This window comes from Rhinatrema bivittatum, chromosome 18 (genome assembly GCF_901001135.1).
Source record: "Rhinatrema bivittatum chromosome 18, aRhiBiv1.1, whole genome shotgun sequence".
NCBI lineage: Eukaryota > Metazoa > Chordata > Amphibia > Gymnophiona > Rhinatrematidae > Rhinatrema > Rhinatrema bivittatum.
In genome coordinates, this window is record NC_042632.1 from 58,448,916 (window position 1) to 58,468,374 (window position 19,459).

At 45.0% G+C, this 19,459-nt stretch overlaps 1 protein-coding gene across 11 annotated transcripts in view; it reads right to left on the bottom strand.

Annotated features, from left to right (window-relative positions):
- Positions 1–9,053: 9,053 nt before the first annotated feature.
- The window catches only part of UIMC1 (ubiquitin interaction motif containing 1), an 80,000-nt gene continuing 69,594 nt past the window's right edge, over positions 9,054–19,459 (bottom strand). For 4 of the 11 annotated variants that reach the window (XM_029584052.1, XM_029584051.1, XM_029584048.1 and 1 more), the window contains 4 exons: positions 19,331–19,454; positions 18,810–18,885; positions 16,736–16,778; positions 9,054–12,330 (listed from right to left, as the gene is read on the bottom strand). In XM_029584052.1, the coding sequence (XP_029439912.1) occupies positions 12,105–12,330; positions 16,736–16,778; positions 18,810–18,885; positions 19,331–19,454 (469 nt within the window). In that variant the 3' untranslated portion in view covers positions 9,054–12,104. Of the gene's footprint in view, positions 12,331–16,735; positions 16,779–18,688; positions 18,886–19,330; positions 19,455–19,459 lie in introns of all 11 variants that reach the window. The other 7 variants (XR_003853492.1, XM_029584053.1, XM_029584050.1 and 4 more) reach the window with 6 other exon arrangements.

Here is a 19,459-nt window from a genome sequence, read left to right on the forward strand (position 1 = left end):
TCATCTGCAAGTCTTACTAGTTTATGCCCCCCCAGGAGTATTGGAAGCAGACGCCTCCCCCCTTATTGAATCCATCGTTAAACATATCAATACTGACTCTCCTACCATAATCTTGGGAGACTTTAACATACACTTTGAAGCCTCTCACCATGCACCCAATTGTGAAGCCCTACTCACTGCCCTCAATGCAATGGGATTCACCCAGATCGTCAACGGACCCACACATAAAGCAGGACATACCTTGGACCTTATCTTTATCAACTCTAATTTCTCCATCACCAAGGATCCGGCTTGTACCCCCATCCCCTGGTCAGACCACTATCTGATAACAACCACCCTCACTTCAAATAAACAGACACCCACCACCCAACACCTCTCCTCCATTCACTTCAGGAAATCATGTGCTTCCGAGACACTTAATGAACAGCTCACTAAGGATCTCAAAAATATAGATCTATCCAACCCCAACACAGCGGTGCTCTCCTGGCACAAGATCACAGAAGATGTAGCTAATAAGCTCTGCCCATCTATCTCGAAAAGAATTAACCCCTCAAAAAAAGGAAATCAACCTTGGTTCACCTATGAACTCAAACAGATAAAACAAGAACTACGTCACAAAGAAAACAAATGGCGTAAAGCCCCTTCCCCCTCCACGCTTTCATCATACAGAGGAACCTTACATTATTACAGGTCATCAATTTTAAAATCAAAAAAAGTTTTTTACGCCAATAAAATCCATGATCTCCAATATGATGCGAAGGCTCTCTTCTCATATGTGTCTCAAATCACAAAGTCACTACCACCACCGATCCCAGACGAACAAGCTCAATCCAAGGCAAACGAGCTAGCCATATTCTTTCAGCAGAAGATATCAAACACGATCTCCCTCCTCCCACCCAATACCAACACCCTCGCTTCATTTACCAATACCCACATGCTTAAGGGAGCCAAATTAGAAAACTTCGAATTAACTTCATCTAAAGAGATTGAATCCATTCTCAAGAAGCAGAAACCATCCAGCCATCCCACAGACAACCTACCAACCAAGCTACTCCTACTCATACCAAACACTATCTCCGGTCCACTGGCCAACATCATAAACTGCTGCTTAACCCAAGGACTGTACCCAAACAACCTAAAAAACGCCTCTCTCAAACCCCTCCTTAAGAAACACAACTTAGACCCTAGTGAACTAGCTAATTTCCACCCTATATCGAATCTTCCATTCTTAGCCAAACTCACAGAAAAGGTGGTTAACACCCAGCTATCAGAATATTTAGAAGATTACAATATACTATATCCTTCACAGTATGGTTTCCGCAAATCACGCAGCACAGAAACCTTGCTCATCTCCCTAACTGACCATATTATTATGGGACTAGACAAAGGACATTCTTTTCTTCTAATCCTGTTAGACATATCAGCGGCGTTCGATACCGTCAACCACGCCATCCTCCTGAATCGTCTATTAGACATAGGCATCTCAGGACAAGTCTACAACTGGTTCAAGCCTTTCCTTAGCGATAGAAGCTTCAAGGTCAGAATAAATAATAAAGAATCACCACCAACAAATTCATCACTAGGAGTACCTCAAGGATCCTCCCTGTCCCCCACCCTTTTTAATATCTACCTCCTCCCCCTGTGCCAACTGTTAACAAGTCTCAACCTTATTCACTACATTTACGCAGATGATGTGCAGATCCTGATCCCCATACGGAATCCATTACCAAATCACTCTCGATCTGGAACAACTGCCTACATTCTATCACTAATCTCCTCAAACAGTTTAAATTTGGTCTCAATGCTAAAAAGACCGAACTCCTCCTCATTTCCGCCATCCAAGACAACCACCAGTCACAGGCCCAACATAACCACGCCCTCTCTCATACTCAAGTTAGAGACCTTGGGGTTATACTTGATAACCGTCTTAACCTAAAGAGTATGATTAACACTATAACCAAAAACTGCTTCTTCAGACTACAGGTATTAAAAAGACTCAAACCTCTCTTATATTTCCACGACTTTAGGACAGTTCTTCAATCATTGATTTTTGCCAAAATAGACTACTGCAGCGCGCTCCTCACAGGATTACCCAACTCATCCATCAGGCCACTCCAGATGATACAGAATGCTGCAGCTAGAATCCTGACAAGCACCAACCGGAGTGATCATATTACACCCATCCTCCGAAATCTACACTGGTTACCAGTCAACTACAGAGTCCTTCACAAATCTTTAACATTAATACACAAATTCATCTATAATTTCCTTTATCTCGACCTTGAAATTCCGTTAAAACTCCATACTTCTAACAGGCCAATGAGAGAAATATCCAAAGGAACGCTACAAGCCCCTCCAACCAAAGCCACGCGACTCATCGCATCTAGGGACCGAGCATTTTCGACAGCAGGCCCAGCCATCTGGAACAACCTCCCTGCAGAACTTAGGCTGGAACCTTGCTTGCAAACTTTTAAGAAAAAACTCAAAACGTGGCTGTTCCGCCAAGCCTTCCCAGAACCCTGGGATACACATTAGGCGTTATCTACTCATGATTAATGGATCCTCCCCTCCTCTGAATACCTGGATAGCATGGATACCGACTCTAACATGTGGACTATCTCTAGTCTGGACTACCTCTAGTCCGGAATTTGCTTCTCTCCCTTTAACTTAACTTTATATTTTTCTTCTAGCTTCCTAAGCTTCCAAGTTCACAGTCCTCGTTTTAATGTAACTTTGTTTTTTCCTTTATCTAGTTATTTTACCCCTGTTCGATGTAAACCGTCCTGATATAGTATTTTAACCATGAAGGTCGGTATAGAAAAATGTTAAATAAATAAATAAATAAATATACATAAGGTGATGTGAACCAATTGCACTGATGAACATTATCAGAGTTGGTTTTCAAGCCAGCCTCCAATAGGTGTAGAAGGTAATCAAGCAGTTTTTGTGTGGGGCAGGAGAATGGAACTAGGGCCTTCTGCTCACACCACATAGAAAACCTCCTCCACTTCAGTTCAGAGGACTTTCTAGTAGAAGGCTTTCTAGAAGCCACTAGGACCCAAGACACATCTTCTGAAAAATCAAGCAGCTGCAGAATCAATCTTTCAACATCCAGGCTGTGAGCGATAGGGCCTGGAGGTTGGGATGCCGCAGCCTGCCCTGATCTTATGTGATGAGAACTGGGTAAGTCCCCAGGGTGATGGGTTCCAGATGGACAACTCCCGCAGGAGCGCAGAAACCAGACCTGTCTCGGCCAATGAGGGGCTGTGAGGATCATAGTCCCTCTGCCCTCGCAAGACTTCATCACTAAGGGAATTGGAGGATACACATTCAGAAGATCCTTGCCCCAGTGACGGGCAAGGGCATCAGAGGCTGGTTTGCTATCTGATCACTACAGGCAGCAGAACTGAGGCACTTTCTGCTGCAGGGGGATGCAAACAGATCTATGTCTGGGCTCCCCAGTGTTGACTGAGGAGCTGGCTGGGGGTTTAGTACTTACTATGGCGAAAGAAAGACTTCCTAGGCCCTGGTCTTGATGGCCTCCTGGATGAGGATGGATCTGGAGTACTGGCGGAGTTGTTGGAGGGTTTCATGGTGGTTCCAAAGTTGGGCCACAGCATTCCTCACCCTATCCCCAAAGAGATTCTCTCCAGTATATGGTACGTCAATGGGTCATTCCTGTACCTCCGGTTGGAGATCTGAGGCCCGCAGTCATGTCATTCTAAGGGCCCCAATTCCCGCTGCAGAGACTCTCACTGCCATTTTGAAAATATCATAGGTCGCACAGACCTCGGTGTTTTCTGCTCTCCAGACTCTTGTGCACCAGCGACATGAGAATGTCTTGCTGCTGTTGAGCCAGCTGCTCAGCTACCTCCTGCACCTGCTTCCAGATGTCCTGCGAGTACTGGCTCATGCAGAACTGATAAGGCAGTGATGCGGACAATAAGCATGGTGCCTTGGAACACCTTCCTCCCAAGAGAGTCCATTGCTCTGTGGTCCTTCCCCGGGTCTGAGAGCACTTGGCCCTCGAGAGCAGATTCAACCACCATTGACTAATGAGGCAGCTGATGCTTATCAAATCCAGCAGCCTTCTGGACAAGGCAGACCCCAGCTGCCTTCTTGTTAACAGGAAGCACTGTGAGGGGCTGTTCCCATAACTTCAGCAGCCACTCCTTAAGGATCTCGTCTCAGGACCACCACGATCTCCTTAGGAGGCTCCACAAACTGGAGGATCTCAAGCATTTTGTGCCTGGCATTCTCCTCTGTGAAAAGTTGAAATAGGCCCTCGAGAGCCTGGTTTGGCCTCTGTTGGAAACAGGATACTGGGCTTGATGGACCCTTGGTCTGACCCAGCATGGCAATTTCTTATGTTCTTATGATGGCATCCACCATCACAATCAAACCCTGCAAAGATCAGGTCCTCAAGCAGGGACTTCCTTCGTTCATTTGGAGAAGAGTCTGATGGAAGACCATCAGAGTCCTCTGAGGAATCCGTCGGATCATCCCCCCAAGGATCAAAGGGATCCTCATACTCACTATATGCTACAGGGGATGGGGCACTAGTTGCTCGGCCTTCGTCCAGAGGTGCAAACACCAGTAGAACTGGATGGGGTCTACAGGCCTCGGTGACCGCCATCCTTGGTTGAGCTTCCTCCCTGGAGGAACTGGCAATGACCACCGTATTGGTAGGGGGAGACCAGTGCCCGGCAGGGCATCAATGATGTCCCGGGAACCAGCACCAGCTGGATTGGCAATGCACTGATATGCACATTGAGCTTCTCCAGAAGCAATATAAGGGTGGGCAGCACTGGCTCTGGTGGTACCAGAGGACCAAAGCCCTGCAGCATCCACTCCATTGCCAGCTGGACTCAGCACTCCAGTTCCTCCTCAAATTTTGCCGATACAACCATCGACTGGGAGGAAGGAGAGGTGACCAGATATTCTTCAGATCTGCAAGGGGGATCAGCGATTGGCACCAGGACCAGTTGAGACCGTCACAGACCCCCAGCACTGATAGAGGATGGGCTTTTCTCGCTGTAAGGTTGCTTTGGGGGCATCGCTGCAAAAGCTGGTGTTTCCCCTGTGCCTGGCACCATGCATCGACTGGGACCTGTGCTGATGCTTCTTAGGCTTCCCTCGATGCGCGACCTGGTCTTTCCCCAGTGCAGATGTCGAAGATGACAAACCCAGCATCCTCAGCCCAGAGGAGATAGACAACATTCTGTCTCTGGCGCCCCTATCTACTGATGGCATCAACGGAACAGATGGTCCTGTCGATGTAAATGGTGTGGAGGATAGTACTTCCTATGGCAAAAGAGACTTCCTAGGCCTCCTGGATGAGGATGGATCTGGAGTACTGGCGGAGTTGTTGGAGGGTCTTATGGTGGTTCCAAAGTGGCATCGGCAAAAATCGGTCGTGGCCACAATGAGGCAAAACAAAAAGGCCGCAAAGTCAAAAGCAATGGCGGCAGGGTCGATGGCTGGTGGGTACCAAGGCACTGCCACAAAGGGGGGAATCATCTGCGAAAGGAAACTTACCCAAAATGCCGAACACGCTGACTAGAGACACTACGGGAAGACAGAGGGATCCAGTGACCGATCGAAGGAAAAAACTGTGAAAACAGGAAGAGCAAAAAAGTTTTCCACAAGGCTAAAAATAGGAAAAGTAAGCTCAATCACACCACAAGGCTTAGAGCTCCACGGAAAATAAGGGACTGAAGAGGGACCCTGCTTGGACACGTGGTATAGGGCATGCTGAGCATGCTCAGTGTGCCTAGTCAAAGTTCTAGAAACTTTTGACACAAGCTTTCCACATTGGGGCTCTATCTGATGATATCACCCATGTGTGAGGACTACCATCCTGCTTGTCCTCGGAGAATGTGCATTATGATGGCAATAAAACATTTCACTCACGAACTGACACTGAAAGGGTCTAGCAGATGCACCAATGAGTCCCAGAAAATATAGACTGTCTGAGGGATCTCTGGACCATCTAGTACATATTTTATTTTATTTATTTATTTATTAATTTCTATACCGGCTTTCACGACCAAAGGTTGCATCAAGTCGGTTTACATTTAACAAGTCGTGTAATAAACATAGAACTAGGGTAATTGAACTGGTGCAGAAAATAATAGTTACAAAGAACAAGGAAATTACCAACTGGGATAGGGGGAAAAAAGAGAAAAGGGACAGGAATATTTACATAGTAAAACGCATTTACAGTGAATATTTACATAGTATGCAATAAAGGATCTGTGTCAAGAGGATGTCGAGGGCTAAATGAAGTCAAGGAAGGGGTGGGGTATGGGCTGGTGGGGTTTACACTAGGATAGAGGGAAGAAGGAGGTTAGGGGTGACAATTGGTGGTTGAAAGGGAACCTGGATCAATCTGAACTCTGGTAGGCTTTTTTGAAAAGCCAGGTTTTTAGTCTTTTCCTAAAAGTGGGTAGGCATGGTTCCTGGCGAAGCTCTGAAGGGATGGAGTTCCATAGGCGCGGTCCTATTGCAATGGTATCTGTCAAAGAGTCTCTTCATTAAAAGTCTACCATTCAGCATGGGTATGCAGAAACATAAAAATATGCCATGGTGTCTCTGACAGTGGCCAGTCTGGATCACAAGTACCTGCAGATCCCAAAAAGTAGATCTATTTCTGGTTGTTCTCTCCTAGAGATGATGGCTTTCATTCATCCACCTGGCAAATAATGTTTAATGGACTATTCCTCCAGGAACTTGCCCAAATCTCTCTTAAATCCTACTAGTCGCCTTAATCACATCCTCTGGCTACAGATTCGAGTTTGATTGTGCACTGGGTGAAAAAGTACTTTCTACAACTTTACATTTCCTAGTTATTAGTTTCATGGCATGTAAATAACTGCCCCTTATTTGCCTGTTTCACCCTTCTCATGATTTTATAAACTTTTATCATGTCCCCTCTTGGCTGTCTCTTTTCTAAGTTGAAAAGTTCTAATCTAAGTAGCTTCTCATCATAGGAAAACCATTCCATCCCCTTTATCATTTGTGTCACCATCCTATTTTTTCTAGATCCGCAGACACCCGTTCTTGACAGTTGTGCAGCCCACAAGTCTACCCCACTCACACAGGGCATTAAGGAACTCAAAAAACAACAGGATTACAGTGGGCTCTAGTAGAATTAGACCCGTGATGCGGAGACGCACACTGTATCAAGTGCAACAAGTACAAAAAGCCTTCTCTGTATTTAATACTGAAGAAGTTCTTGAGAAAAAGATTGAAGTGTTATCTGAAAAGAGAGAAGAAACCCAATGCATACAGAAATTCCAGATCAGTAACCAAAGGAAAAAGCTCATTGTGATGGATAACTCTGTCATCAGAGGCACTAATCTTTTCCTTTGCACAATTGCAAAGGGAAAGGGTGAAGTGAATAACAAAAGGAGTCCAGGAAAAGCAGTAACCTGAACGAGAAAAGCTGGAAAGCTATGAGCACAAATGCTCGTAGTTTGGGCAATAAAATCCCAGATCTGCAAGCCCTAATGGTGGAGGTGGACTTGGATGTTTTTGCTGTCAAGGAGACGTGGTTCACGCAATCTCATGATTAGGATACGGCAATACTGGGCTATAACTTGTTAAGGAAGGACGGATATGAAAGGGGGAGGAGTGGCTCTTTATGTCAGAAATATATCAAAGCATCTGAGCTGCAAGGAAGATGGGGCAATGAAGAAGCACTATGGGCCAACCTAAAAAAAGATGATGGGGCATCCATTTATATTGGAGTGGTTTACAGGCCTCCAAATCAAAAGGAAGAGCATGACAGAGATCTGGTTGAAGACATCCAAAAGATGGGAAAGAAGGGAGAAGTGATCATTGGAGACTTTAATCTGCCGGATGTAGACTGGAGAATCCCATCTGCAGAATCTAACAGTAGTAGAGAAATAATGGATGCCCTGCAAGGGACTTTGTTCAAACAAATGGTAATGGAACCCACAAGAGAAGGAGCTATACTCGACTTAGTGCTCACTAATGGAGGTAATGTCTCTGATGTTCAGGTGGGCGCCCACCTCAGCACCAGTGATCAAACGGTATGGTTTCATATCACACAAAAGATACAGAGAAGAAGCACGAAGACCCAAGTTTTGCAGTTCAAAAACAGGGACTTTGATGAAATGGGGAAGTACCTGGAGGAAGAACTAAAAGGCTGGGAGAACGAGAGAGATGTGGATCAACAGTGGACCAAACTAAAAGGAGCAATTATCAAGGCAACTAATCTATATGTTAGAAAAGTAAAGAAAAGCAAAAGAAAAATGAAACTTATCTGGTTCTCAAAAAATAAAGGATCCCAAAGGGAGGAGCACAAAGAAGAATATCAGACTGGATGGGCCGTTTGGTCTTCTTCTGCCGTCGTTTCTATGTTTCTATGTTTTTTGAGATGGGGTGGATGAGCACTGCACATAAAACTCAAGGGACGGTCGTAGCATGGCTCGATACAGAGGCAATATATTCTTTTCTGTTTTATTCTCCTTCCCTTCCATATAATTCCTAGCCTTCTATTTGCTTTTTTGATTGCCACCACACAATGAACTGAGCATTTCAATATATTCCACAAGCGCTGCAAAGTTCCTTTTCTTGGATGGTGATGCCCAATACAGATCACTGTGTACCTCTGTTTTCCCTACATGTGCATCAGTTTGCACGTTTCCACATTAAATTTCATATGCCGTTCAGATCAAGGTTGCTGGCGCTTTAGAGATTTAACAGATTTATTGAGGCAGAAGCTTTCATTAGATGCATCTCAATACATCTGTTAATTTATAAGGCACCACCCACCACTGTAATGCAGTTACCCGTCTGCAAGCTTTTTCATTATGGCTTAGTAAAGACAGCATGAGCCATACATGGAGACAGTTGTACAATACATTCAACTGTACTTAAGGAGGAAGGAAAATGGACTACAGGGAGCCTTATACTGAGAACGTCTCTTACAAGGGATTTAAAGAGCACACCTTGCCTTATCTTACCAGCAAAGTTATTTCAACTTAAGCTAAACAAGGACAGATACTACAAACAAACCATTCCACTAGTTTTCATAAATCGTTTCTTTATTTTTATTTGCATGAGAATAAAATAGCTTCAAGCCTTCTATGGAGAAGACACTGGTGGTGCTGGCGAGCAAAGGGCAACTTCTTTTCCATACACCCCTGATCCCCAGTCACAAAGCACAGGCCCATTCTCCATTGCAGTAGATTCTTGGGAAGGAAGGCCCGAGAACGTTTAGGAAGGAAAAGAAGGCCAACTACATTTTTCACATCTCTTTCAGTTTTTAAACAGTAGCAAGACACAGAAATGAGGAACTTTGGATAATTGCTAGTAAATGCAGTTAAGTTACAACAGAGAGAAAAGACAGAACATTGTACAATAATTTGAAGTGCACATTGCCTGCAAGGACTACATCACTTCCGCCTGACATAGCTCGTGATAATAGTTCATCAGCATCCAGCACTTTGCTGCTGACTGAAATCCAAGCCTCTTTTTGGATGACAGGATTGGCGCTGCCCTATAGATCGTTCCAATGAAGTACCATTAAACTTTTCTCATGTTGGCCTGGGTATCTGACCATCAAACTAACTATTCAGCTGAGGTGAATTAATTTAGAATATCACCCTATAAGAAACTAAAGCAAAAAATAATGTGAAGTAATCAAGATCCCCTTCCAGCAGAAATACAGCACGGACAGCTGAAAAGTGGATAGCGTCCCATGCAGGCATCAGTGAGATACAAGCAGAGCAGAAATACAGCACGAACAGCTGAAAAGTGGATAGAGTCCCATGCAGGCATCAGTGAGATACAAGCAGAGCAGAAATACAGCACGAACAGCTGAAAAGTGGATAGAGTCCCATGCAGGCATCAGTGAGATACAAGCAGAGCAGAAATACAGCACGGACAGCTGAAAAGTGGATAGCGTCCCATGCAGGCATCAGTGAGATACAAGCAGTGCAGAAATACAGCACGGACAGCTGAAAAGTGGATAGAGTCCCATGCAGGCATCAGTGAGATAGAAACAAGCAGAGCAGAAATACAGCACGGACAGCTGAAAAGTGGATAGAGTCCCATGCAGGCATCAGTGAGATACAAGCAGTGCAGAAATACAGCACGGACAGCTGAAAAGTGGATAGCGTCCCATGCAGGCATCAGTGAAATACAAGCAGTGCAGAAATACAGCACGGACAGCTGAAAAGTGGATAGAGTCCCATGCAGGCATCAGTGAGATAGAAACAAGCAGAGCAGAAATACAGCACGGACAGCTGAAAAGTGGAGTGTGATATGGGGAAAGCATTTATACAACATGGACAGCTGAAGAGTCGATTCAGGGATACGCGAGGAAGCAAGCGAGACTATGTATAAGCAAGCTGACATTTTGAGATTCTCTCTAGAACTGCTACCTCAACAACAATCTGGACTGGAAAAGACAGGGAACTGCTGCGTGTGCCCAGATCTGGGGCAAGTTTAAGGAAATCTAAAAATCAAACAGAGAAGAGAGATGGCAGGCCATGCTGTCTAGTAAAGAAAAAGTTTCACTACACACTGAATTCATCTGCTGGAAGAGGATGAGAGAATCAAACGACATGGATGATTTTTCTCAGGCCGCCCTCTTTTTCAGATAAATAAAGTAAAATACGCCCTTTACCTCTGCTACAAACAAAGAGAATAGCAAACCCAGCTCCCTTATGAAGATGAGTAAACAGGCTCAGGCTCTAAACCTTGTGCTATGAATTAGGCTAAATAAATGCCCCCTATTAATCTTTCAAATGATACTAAACAATGAGACTAACCACCAGCAGATTTAAAACAAACTGGAGGAAGAATTGTTTCACTCCTTGCACAATTAAGCTGTGGAATCTGTTGCCAGCGGACGTGGTCAAGTCATCTAGTATAGCAGATTTTAAAAAAAGGCTCGGACAAGTTCCTGGAGGAAAAGGTCATAACCAATTACTCGCCAAGAGCTGGGAAAACCCATTGCTTCTTCTGGATCTTTGTGACCCAGACCCGCCAGCGCTGGAGACAGATGTTGGGCTTGATGGACCTTTCGCCTGACCCAGCACGAGGAAAGGGATGCGAGGAATCCCTTGTGATAAGCGGGGAACTGGGATGCTGGTGTCCATAGCTCAGCAGCAGCAGCACCACCTTCTGTAGCAGGGGTGGGAGGGGAGGGGAGGATGGAGCCAGCTGACAGCAGGTGAGGACTGTGTCACTGCTCCCAAGGTCAGCCCCTGCATTTTCAAACTCCACACAGGAGTTTTCCCTTTGAAAATGTGCTTGCAGGTCTGTGGACCTAAACATTGCCTCCTAAAAGGATCAGCAGCTGAAACACAGGTCTTCCCACGCACAGAAAACACTTCCTTATCCTAGCGAAAACTGCCAACTTCAGGGGCCACATTTTTGCATTTGGGAGAGGGGGAGAAACAGCCTGGGCTCCCAAATCCGTGTGCATAGCAGAGTTAAAAGATCTTAGGACATCTGTAGCACTGCATGTTGGCCTGCCTCTGGCAGACAGGAGATGAACACTGATATTTCTTGCCATAGGCTCAGTTGTGATAATGGGCTTGGGGTTTATATGATAACTAACCACAAAAGTCTGTGGTGCTCTAATGCAAAAGAATAGTGAGCAGCGTTACAGAGTAAGAGCAACAGCTCATCGAGCACGCAGAATGGGCGACAGCAGCAGCAGCGATCGGCCAAAGCCAGAAGAGGCACAGGGAGAGTAGCCCAAATGGAGGGGTAACAGGTGCAATCTTAACTGTGTGAGGGTAATCCGTGCACTGTATGCCTCGTATATTACCCTGCTTTCTCTTATTATTTCTGGTCTTAAAAAAGGATTCTGAACTATAATTTACTATTTATAGCACAATAAATCAGGAACTATAAAATACAGAATAAATCCTATGCATTATATATATATATTTCTATTTACAGGAAATACAGACATATAAAAACAGAAGAGTTCTACTTTTGCAGCCTGCCTTGCTCGGAGGCTGCATCCTTTTACTGGCCAAACTAGAATCTCCTGCTGCTTTAAAGGGAAGCTGCAGCCCCACGGCTCTTGCAGAGTTGTACTTCTGTCCAGATCTCTCTCAAGTCCTCCTTTTTCTCCTCCCACGGCCAGCTCGACTGATACACCCACTATTCGGCCTTTTACTGAACTGCTGCTTAAAATCAACCAGGCAGTCTGTGGCCTCTGAGATACCCACAAAAGATTTAATGGGGGACTCGCTGAGCTGGAAGTCAACAGTGGGGCTCCAGGCATGGTGACTGCACCCAGCCGCTTCATGCTCCTCCTCAGCCCCTGATGGGAAAGCCCTAGAAAAGAACGAACGAACAAGAGCAAATGAGACCTCCCCATCCAAACAAAGAGAACTGCAAACAGAGAAGAGAACTATTACAGTGTAATAGTTCAGAAATAGTCCAATTTAATACATATGTGAAAAACAAAGTTATGATAATAAAGGAAAATTGGTTCTTACCTGCTAATTTTCGTTCCTGTAGGTAGCCAGATCAGTCCAGACTCCTGGGTTTTGCCTCCCTTCCAGCAGGTGAAGACAGAGAGAGTCTCACTGACACCGCTGAGTCTCACTGACACCACCTGCAGTCCCTCAGTACTGACCTGCACCCAAGCCAAGATGACAGTAACAACCATAAACTTCTAAGCAAACTCCCTCCCCTCCAACAAGCCAGAAGAAGGGGAAGTTACCCAAAAATACAATGGATAACTAGTTTCTCAAATTTAACATAAGTGATCAGCTTCAATAACTGCACACTATATATAAAGCAACAGTACGAGCGACAGACTCTCCCCCCACCCCCCCATCAAATGGGTGGGTGTCTGGACTGATCTGTGGTATTGCAGGAACAAAAATTAGCAGGTAAGAACCAATCTTCCTTTCCCTGTATGTACCCAGATCAGTCCAGTCTCCTGGGACGTACCTAAGCTCCCCTTAACTCGGGTGGGACCTGGAGAGCTCCGCTTGTAGAACATCCTCACCAAAGTACAGGGAAGCCAAAGCCCCGACATGCAAGAGATAATGCTTAGCAAAAGTCTGCAACTTCCCAGTAGCCACCCTGCAAATTTCATGGGGAGACACATGTGACTCAGCCCAGGAGGTCACCTATCATTGTAACATCATTAAAATCATTCGTTGTACCTGAAGACTGGAGGGTGGCCAATATAATGCCGATATTTAAAAGGGGCTCCAGGGGTGATCAGGGAAACTGTAGATCGGTGATCCTGACCTCAGTGCCAAGAAAAATCGTGGAAACTGTTATAAAGAATAAAATCACAAAACATATGGAAAGACATTGTTTAATGGAACAAAGTCAGCATGGCTTTACCCAGGGCAAGTCTTGCCTCACAAATCTGCTTCACTTTTTTGAAGGAGTTAATAAACATGTGGATAAAGGTGAACCGGTAGATATAGTATACTTGGATTTTCAGAAGGCGTTTGACAAAGTTCCTCATGAGAGGCTTCTAGGAAAAGTAAAAAGTCATGGGATAGGTGGCTATGTCCTTTCGTGGATTGCAAACTGGCTAAAAGACAGGAAAAGGAGAGTAGGATTAAATGGACAGTTTTGTCAGTGGAAGGGAGTGGGCAGTGGAGTGCCTCAGGGATCTGTATTGGGACCCTTACTTTTCAATATATTTATAAATGATCTGGAAAGAAACACGACGAGTGAGATAATCAAATTTGCAGATGACACAAAATTGTTCAGAGTAGTTAAATCACAAGCAGATTGTGATAAATTGCAGGAAGACCTTGTGAGACTGGAAAATTGGGCATCCAAATGGCAAATGAAATTTAATGTGGATAAGTGCAAGGTGATGCATATAGGGAAAAATAAACCATGCTATAATTACACAATGTTGGGTTCCATATTAGGTGCTACAACCCAAGAAAGATCTAGGTGTCATAGTGGATAACACATTGAAATCGTCGGCTCAGTGTGCTGCGGCAGTCAAAAAAGCAAACAGAATGTTGGGAATTATTAGGAAGGGAATGGTGAATAAAATGGAAAATGTCATAATGCCTCTGTATCGCTCCATGGTGAGACCGCACCTTGAATACTGTGTACAATTCTGGTCGCCGCATCTCAAACAGCTCCCCTACGAGGAAAGAGTAAAGAGGTTAGAGTTGTTCAGTTTGGAGTAGAGACGACTGAAGGGAGATATGATAGAGGTCTACAAAATCATGAAAGGACTTGAACAGGTTAATGTAAATCAAATTCTCTTTCAGATAATAGAAGGACTAGGGGCCACTCCATGAAGTTAGCAAGTAGCTCATTTAAAACAAATCGAAGAAAATTCTTTTTCACACAGCGTATAGTTAAGCTTTGGAATTCATTGCCAGAGGATGTGGTTAGGCACACTGAGACCTTAGGCAGAAAAAAAGGCACCATGCATAAAGATACCCCTGGATCAGAAATCTGTAGGAAGGGATCTCAACTCAACAGCACCTACAGTTCCGAAATTCTCCTGGCTGAACAAATAGTCACCAAGAAAACCACTTTAAGAGTCACGTAGACCTCTTTAGTGGTTCAAACCAAGCCTCACACAATCCTCTAAGGATTAGATTCAGATTCCAAGACTGACAAATATTCCACACCTGAGGACACAAGTTCTTAGACCCCTGAAGGAACCATATAACATGTGGATATGCGGACAGAGGATACTCTTGCACCTTACTCCAGAGACAAGCCAATGTTGCTACCTGGACTCTGAGTTAAAGGCCAGTTCCTTGACCAGAACCTTCCTGTAGAAAAGCCAAAATATGCAACATCGTAGCTTGAACAGGCTGAGGCTGCACTCAGTCAACAGCAGACCAGGACTGAAAGACCCTCCAAATTTGCATGTACACCAAGGATGTAGAAGGTCTCCTAGCCTGCAATAACGTGGAAATAACTGCTTCGGAATATTTCTTCTATCTCAGTCATCTCCTCTCAAGAGCGAAACCACGAGACAGAAGTGAGTCGCCTTACCCGAAAATATTGGGCCCTGTTGGAAAAGAGTCGACTGATGTCCAAATCTCAGCAGCCTGTCTATGGCTATTTTGATCAGATCTGGGAATCATGGTTGATGTGGCCACTCTATATGTTTCTCTATCCACCGTAATTCTCTTGCCCACCAGAGGCCACGGAGGGAAGACAAAGAAGAATCCCTTGAGTCCACGGCAGAACCAAAGCATCAATTCCTTCCGTACCATGACACCTTGGTGTTCTCTTTGGTTGCCATTAAGTCCATATGAGGATATGCCCATCTTCTTTGAATGAGACACATTGCTGCCTCTGACAGCTCCTATTCCCGGGGTCTAACTTTCTCCAACTGAGAAAATCCACCTGAACGTTGTCCATCCTGGTGATGCAAGATACCCGCCAGCTGCTTCAAGTGCTTCTCTGCCTAGAGAATCAACTCCCGGGCCACTCAAACCACCACCTGATTCTTGGTTCCCCGCCTTGATGGTTGATGTCATCGAATTGTCAGATAGGATCTGTACTGGATGGCTGCTTAATAGTGGCAGACAGACAAGCAACGTGAAACACACCACTCTCATTTCTAACTGACTGATAGACCATGAAGCCTCATGTTTCGAAGACTGGCCCTGTGCTTGCTTTGGTAATGATTATTACCCAATTTGGAACCTCCAACTCCGCAGCATGCTCAAGACTGGTGTGAGTAAATCACCATGAAAAACTGTTCCTGACTTCCCCCCCTCTAACAGAAGAGGAAGATGAAACTCTTCCAATAACGGATTCCAACGGGAGAGAACAGCCCCCTGCAGAGGCTGCATGTACACGAACGCTCAATGCATTAATTCCAATGGTGATGCCATAGAACCCAGGACCTGTAAATAGTCCCAGACCCTGGGCACCGAAAGCTCTAGCAGATGCTGAATCTGACTCTGCAATTTCAGCGCTCTCTCTCCACGAGAAACACTCTCTCTGCCAACGTGTCAAACTGAGCTCCCAGATGCACATGCTCAGTAGGGCATGTTTGAGAGTTCTAGAACCTTTGAGATCAAAGTTCTGTGCCGGGCTCCATCTGATGATGTCACCCATGTGTGACGGATGGACATCCTGCTGGTCCTCTGAGAAATAATTTTAGCCCCCGATTGTTTCATTTTTTTTAGTTTATCCTTTTGGGAATCAAATACAGCTATCGTGATTCTATCATATAGGTACGTATCGGGGCACATTTTTAATAGTTAAGGTTCATTACATATACAAAAATGAATAACCATGTTTCTGTATCTCAGCAGTCTTTGCTGTTAACTAATTAGTTAATCAAAGACTGTATATTCTCAAATTTGCCCTGTTTTTTATATATGAACTAATGTGAATTGACACCCCTGAATCAGGCATTTGTGCTGAAACATGGCCATGTTGGGTGTCTCTCCCTCACTACGCTACACCCTCAACCACAGCTTATCACTTCCCTCTCCTGCACTCTCACACCAGTCTGCCTCCTTCGACCCTCTCGTCCCACCATTTCTGGCAGTGTTTCACAACCTTTTGCAATTAATAAAGGCAATATAGCCTACACAATTAGGTAAGACAACACAGAGAGGAAAGAAAGGTAGAAAAGGAAGAAATGGCTCTTGAGAAGGAAAGTACTTTATCAGGGATTTAGGTTGACTTGGCTGAAGCCTGGCACTAGAAGCAAGCAGTCCCACAGTGCATGGCTGAAAGCTGCCAGTCACAATGTGAACAATCTCACCTTTGTGCTCCTAATTCTGGGGCACTGCTTTTCACTTCAGCATCTAACACAGAAAGAAGAAAAAGGCCAAGACGTTAATAAAACATAGCGAATCAGAGAGACCACTCTGTGTCCTGCAGTGACAGTGTGTGCTGTGTAAATACAGTGCTTCTTAACCTTCACGCTTCCCCGAACAGGTACAAGTGGTAAACAGAACGTTGTAGTCCCAAGCATATCCTCAAAGACAAAACTGGAAAAGCACAAGGGTCTTCCAGAAGAGAGAACCAGGTAAATGTATGCAGAAAAGGCCAGGCACTAAGCATATAGAAAAATATTTCAGGTAAATAATACATCTGCAATCCAATGTTTCATTCCCAGAAATGGACTTTCATCAGGCACATGGTGAAAGACTATTCAGTACTATCCCTGATGAAGGGCCCCTTCTGAAACAGTGAATTAGAGATGGAGTCACTTTCTTACAACTATTATTTTAGAGTATCTTTTTTTTTTAAACAGCTGACAAGTGACAACTGATATTCTGTCCTGAACATAAAAGGTTCATAGTGACATCAATGTTACAAATATAGAAATATGATGGTAGAAAAAGACCACACAGCTTCTCTGGTCTGCTCTACAATCCCCACCACTGTCCCTCAGAGATTCCCTGGGCTGGAATTCAGATACTATCCTCGTCTCCAAAACCCACCCTCTCTGTAAAGAAATATTTCCTTAGGTTACTCCTGAGTCTTCCCTCTTTCACCCTCATCCCATGACCTCTTTTCTACTGAAACAGACCTACTTCCTGCTCAATACCTCAGAGGTATTTAATGAGAAATGACTACTTACCTAATAATTTCTTTTTCTTTAGGACAGTCAGACGAATCCAAAACAAGTGGGTTATGCACCTCTACCAGCAGATGGAGACAGAGCAAACTTACGTCACGGTAACATCAGCCTGCCAGTATTTTCCTCAAAAGCAACTGTGGACAGACTAGCAAAAAAAACTTGGTTAAAAACAGATAACCATTGCAATATTCAGCCAACATTGTGCTCAGACAAGAATGCAATAACACTAGTCTAGGGACTGGAGTAACCCTTACTAATAATCCCTGTAACACAGACACACAGTAGGATCATTATGCAATCATTCGGCAGCCAAGGGTGGGAAGCTGGATTCATCTTACTGTCCAAAAGGAAATTATCAGGCAAGCGAAAAAGCCTCTGAGCAGGGCCCAGCCCAAGGAGGCTGCCCACGGAGCGGGACGAACGTCGGAACAGCGCACGGAGACTGGGGGAGGAAGCCCTAAGCAACAAAAGCCCCCTGTACTTACCTGGCTGCGTACAGAGACAGTCTCCAGCTGCGGGGGGGGGGGGGGGGGGGGAGGGTATGAGCCGTCACTGCCACGCTCGGCTTCCTGCACCCGCTGCCTTTCAGCTGCTTAAGCAGTTAAGTCCATGCCGGCTGAAAACCAGCTACCGGACTAAGGCCCTCATCTGAGGGACCACGGACATCATCTCAGGAATTCTCAACTGGGAGAGGAACCATCTGGTATCACCGCAGGAGAGAGGGGCAAATTTACTTCCTTAATTCTCTCTCAAAATGAAGCAATCCCCAGTTGGGAGATGCACGTCCACTACCTGCTAGAGACGGAGACTACTGGCAGGCTGATGTCATTGCAGGGGTATATGTACTGTGACGTCAGTTTGCTCTGTCTCCATCTGCTGGTAGAGGTGCATAACCCAATTGCTCTGAATTCATCTGACTGGATGCTAAGAAAATGTTTCCGTCATATCTCCCCTATCTCGCCTTTCCTCTAGGGTATAGATGTTTAGATTAAGTTTGGCACCATATGCTTTATAAGAAAGGTCACTGACCATTTCAGAAGCTACCCTCTGGACAGAGCCCATCTGGTTTATATCTTTTAAAATCTGCGGTCTCTACAATCGTACACGATTCTCCAAATGAGTTCTCACCAGGAACTTACAGAGGGGCACTATCACCTCCTTTTTTCTGCTGACCAACGATGCCACAAACATGAATCGGGCTGGAGCTCCTCTTAAGGGGCTTCTGAAGAGACATCGTACTCCCCCGTACCTGGAATAGTGTCCCAACACTTGGATTCAGATTGCTCCAACATGCTGAGGAGTCTTCCTTCACATCTTCCAACCTGCTGCCAAACATGAAGGTAGGATTATCCTACAGGTACCTCCCTCCTCTACAGAATCCATGCAATCAGGAAACAAACTCAGCTAGAACATCTGGCCATGAGCAGTGGCTGAAGGTAAGAGAGATATATTCTGCCACCCAATAAGGCACCTCATAGAGTGATGTAGTACCACTGTCTTACGAAAGGTCTGGCCGGTCAGCTCAATGCCACTCACCATCCCACTCAGTTTTCATAAAATATGGTAATAAGTGGGTTCCCTTCTAGCACACTGTAATGCTTCCTATAATTGAAGAAATAATTTTACCACTACACTGTAACCTTTTTTAAAAGGCTCATTCTACCTTCAAGCAGGGGAACAAAGCAGAACCCGCAGGCACTCATGGCGCAGAGACTCTTGCTACACGACAGGTGAGATGTAATAAATGCTGCGCTAGTCTCCCATACTCACCTTGGTACTTCGCAGCCTGCGGCTTCCTTCAGTCTCCAGGACAGCGGTCTGCAGGCAGTTGTCCACGTGCCTCTGGTACTCCCGCAGCAACACCAAGGATTTGCACACGTAGCATTTCTCACACCTGCG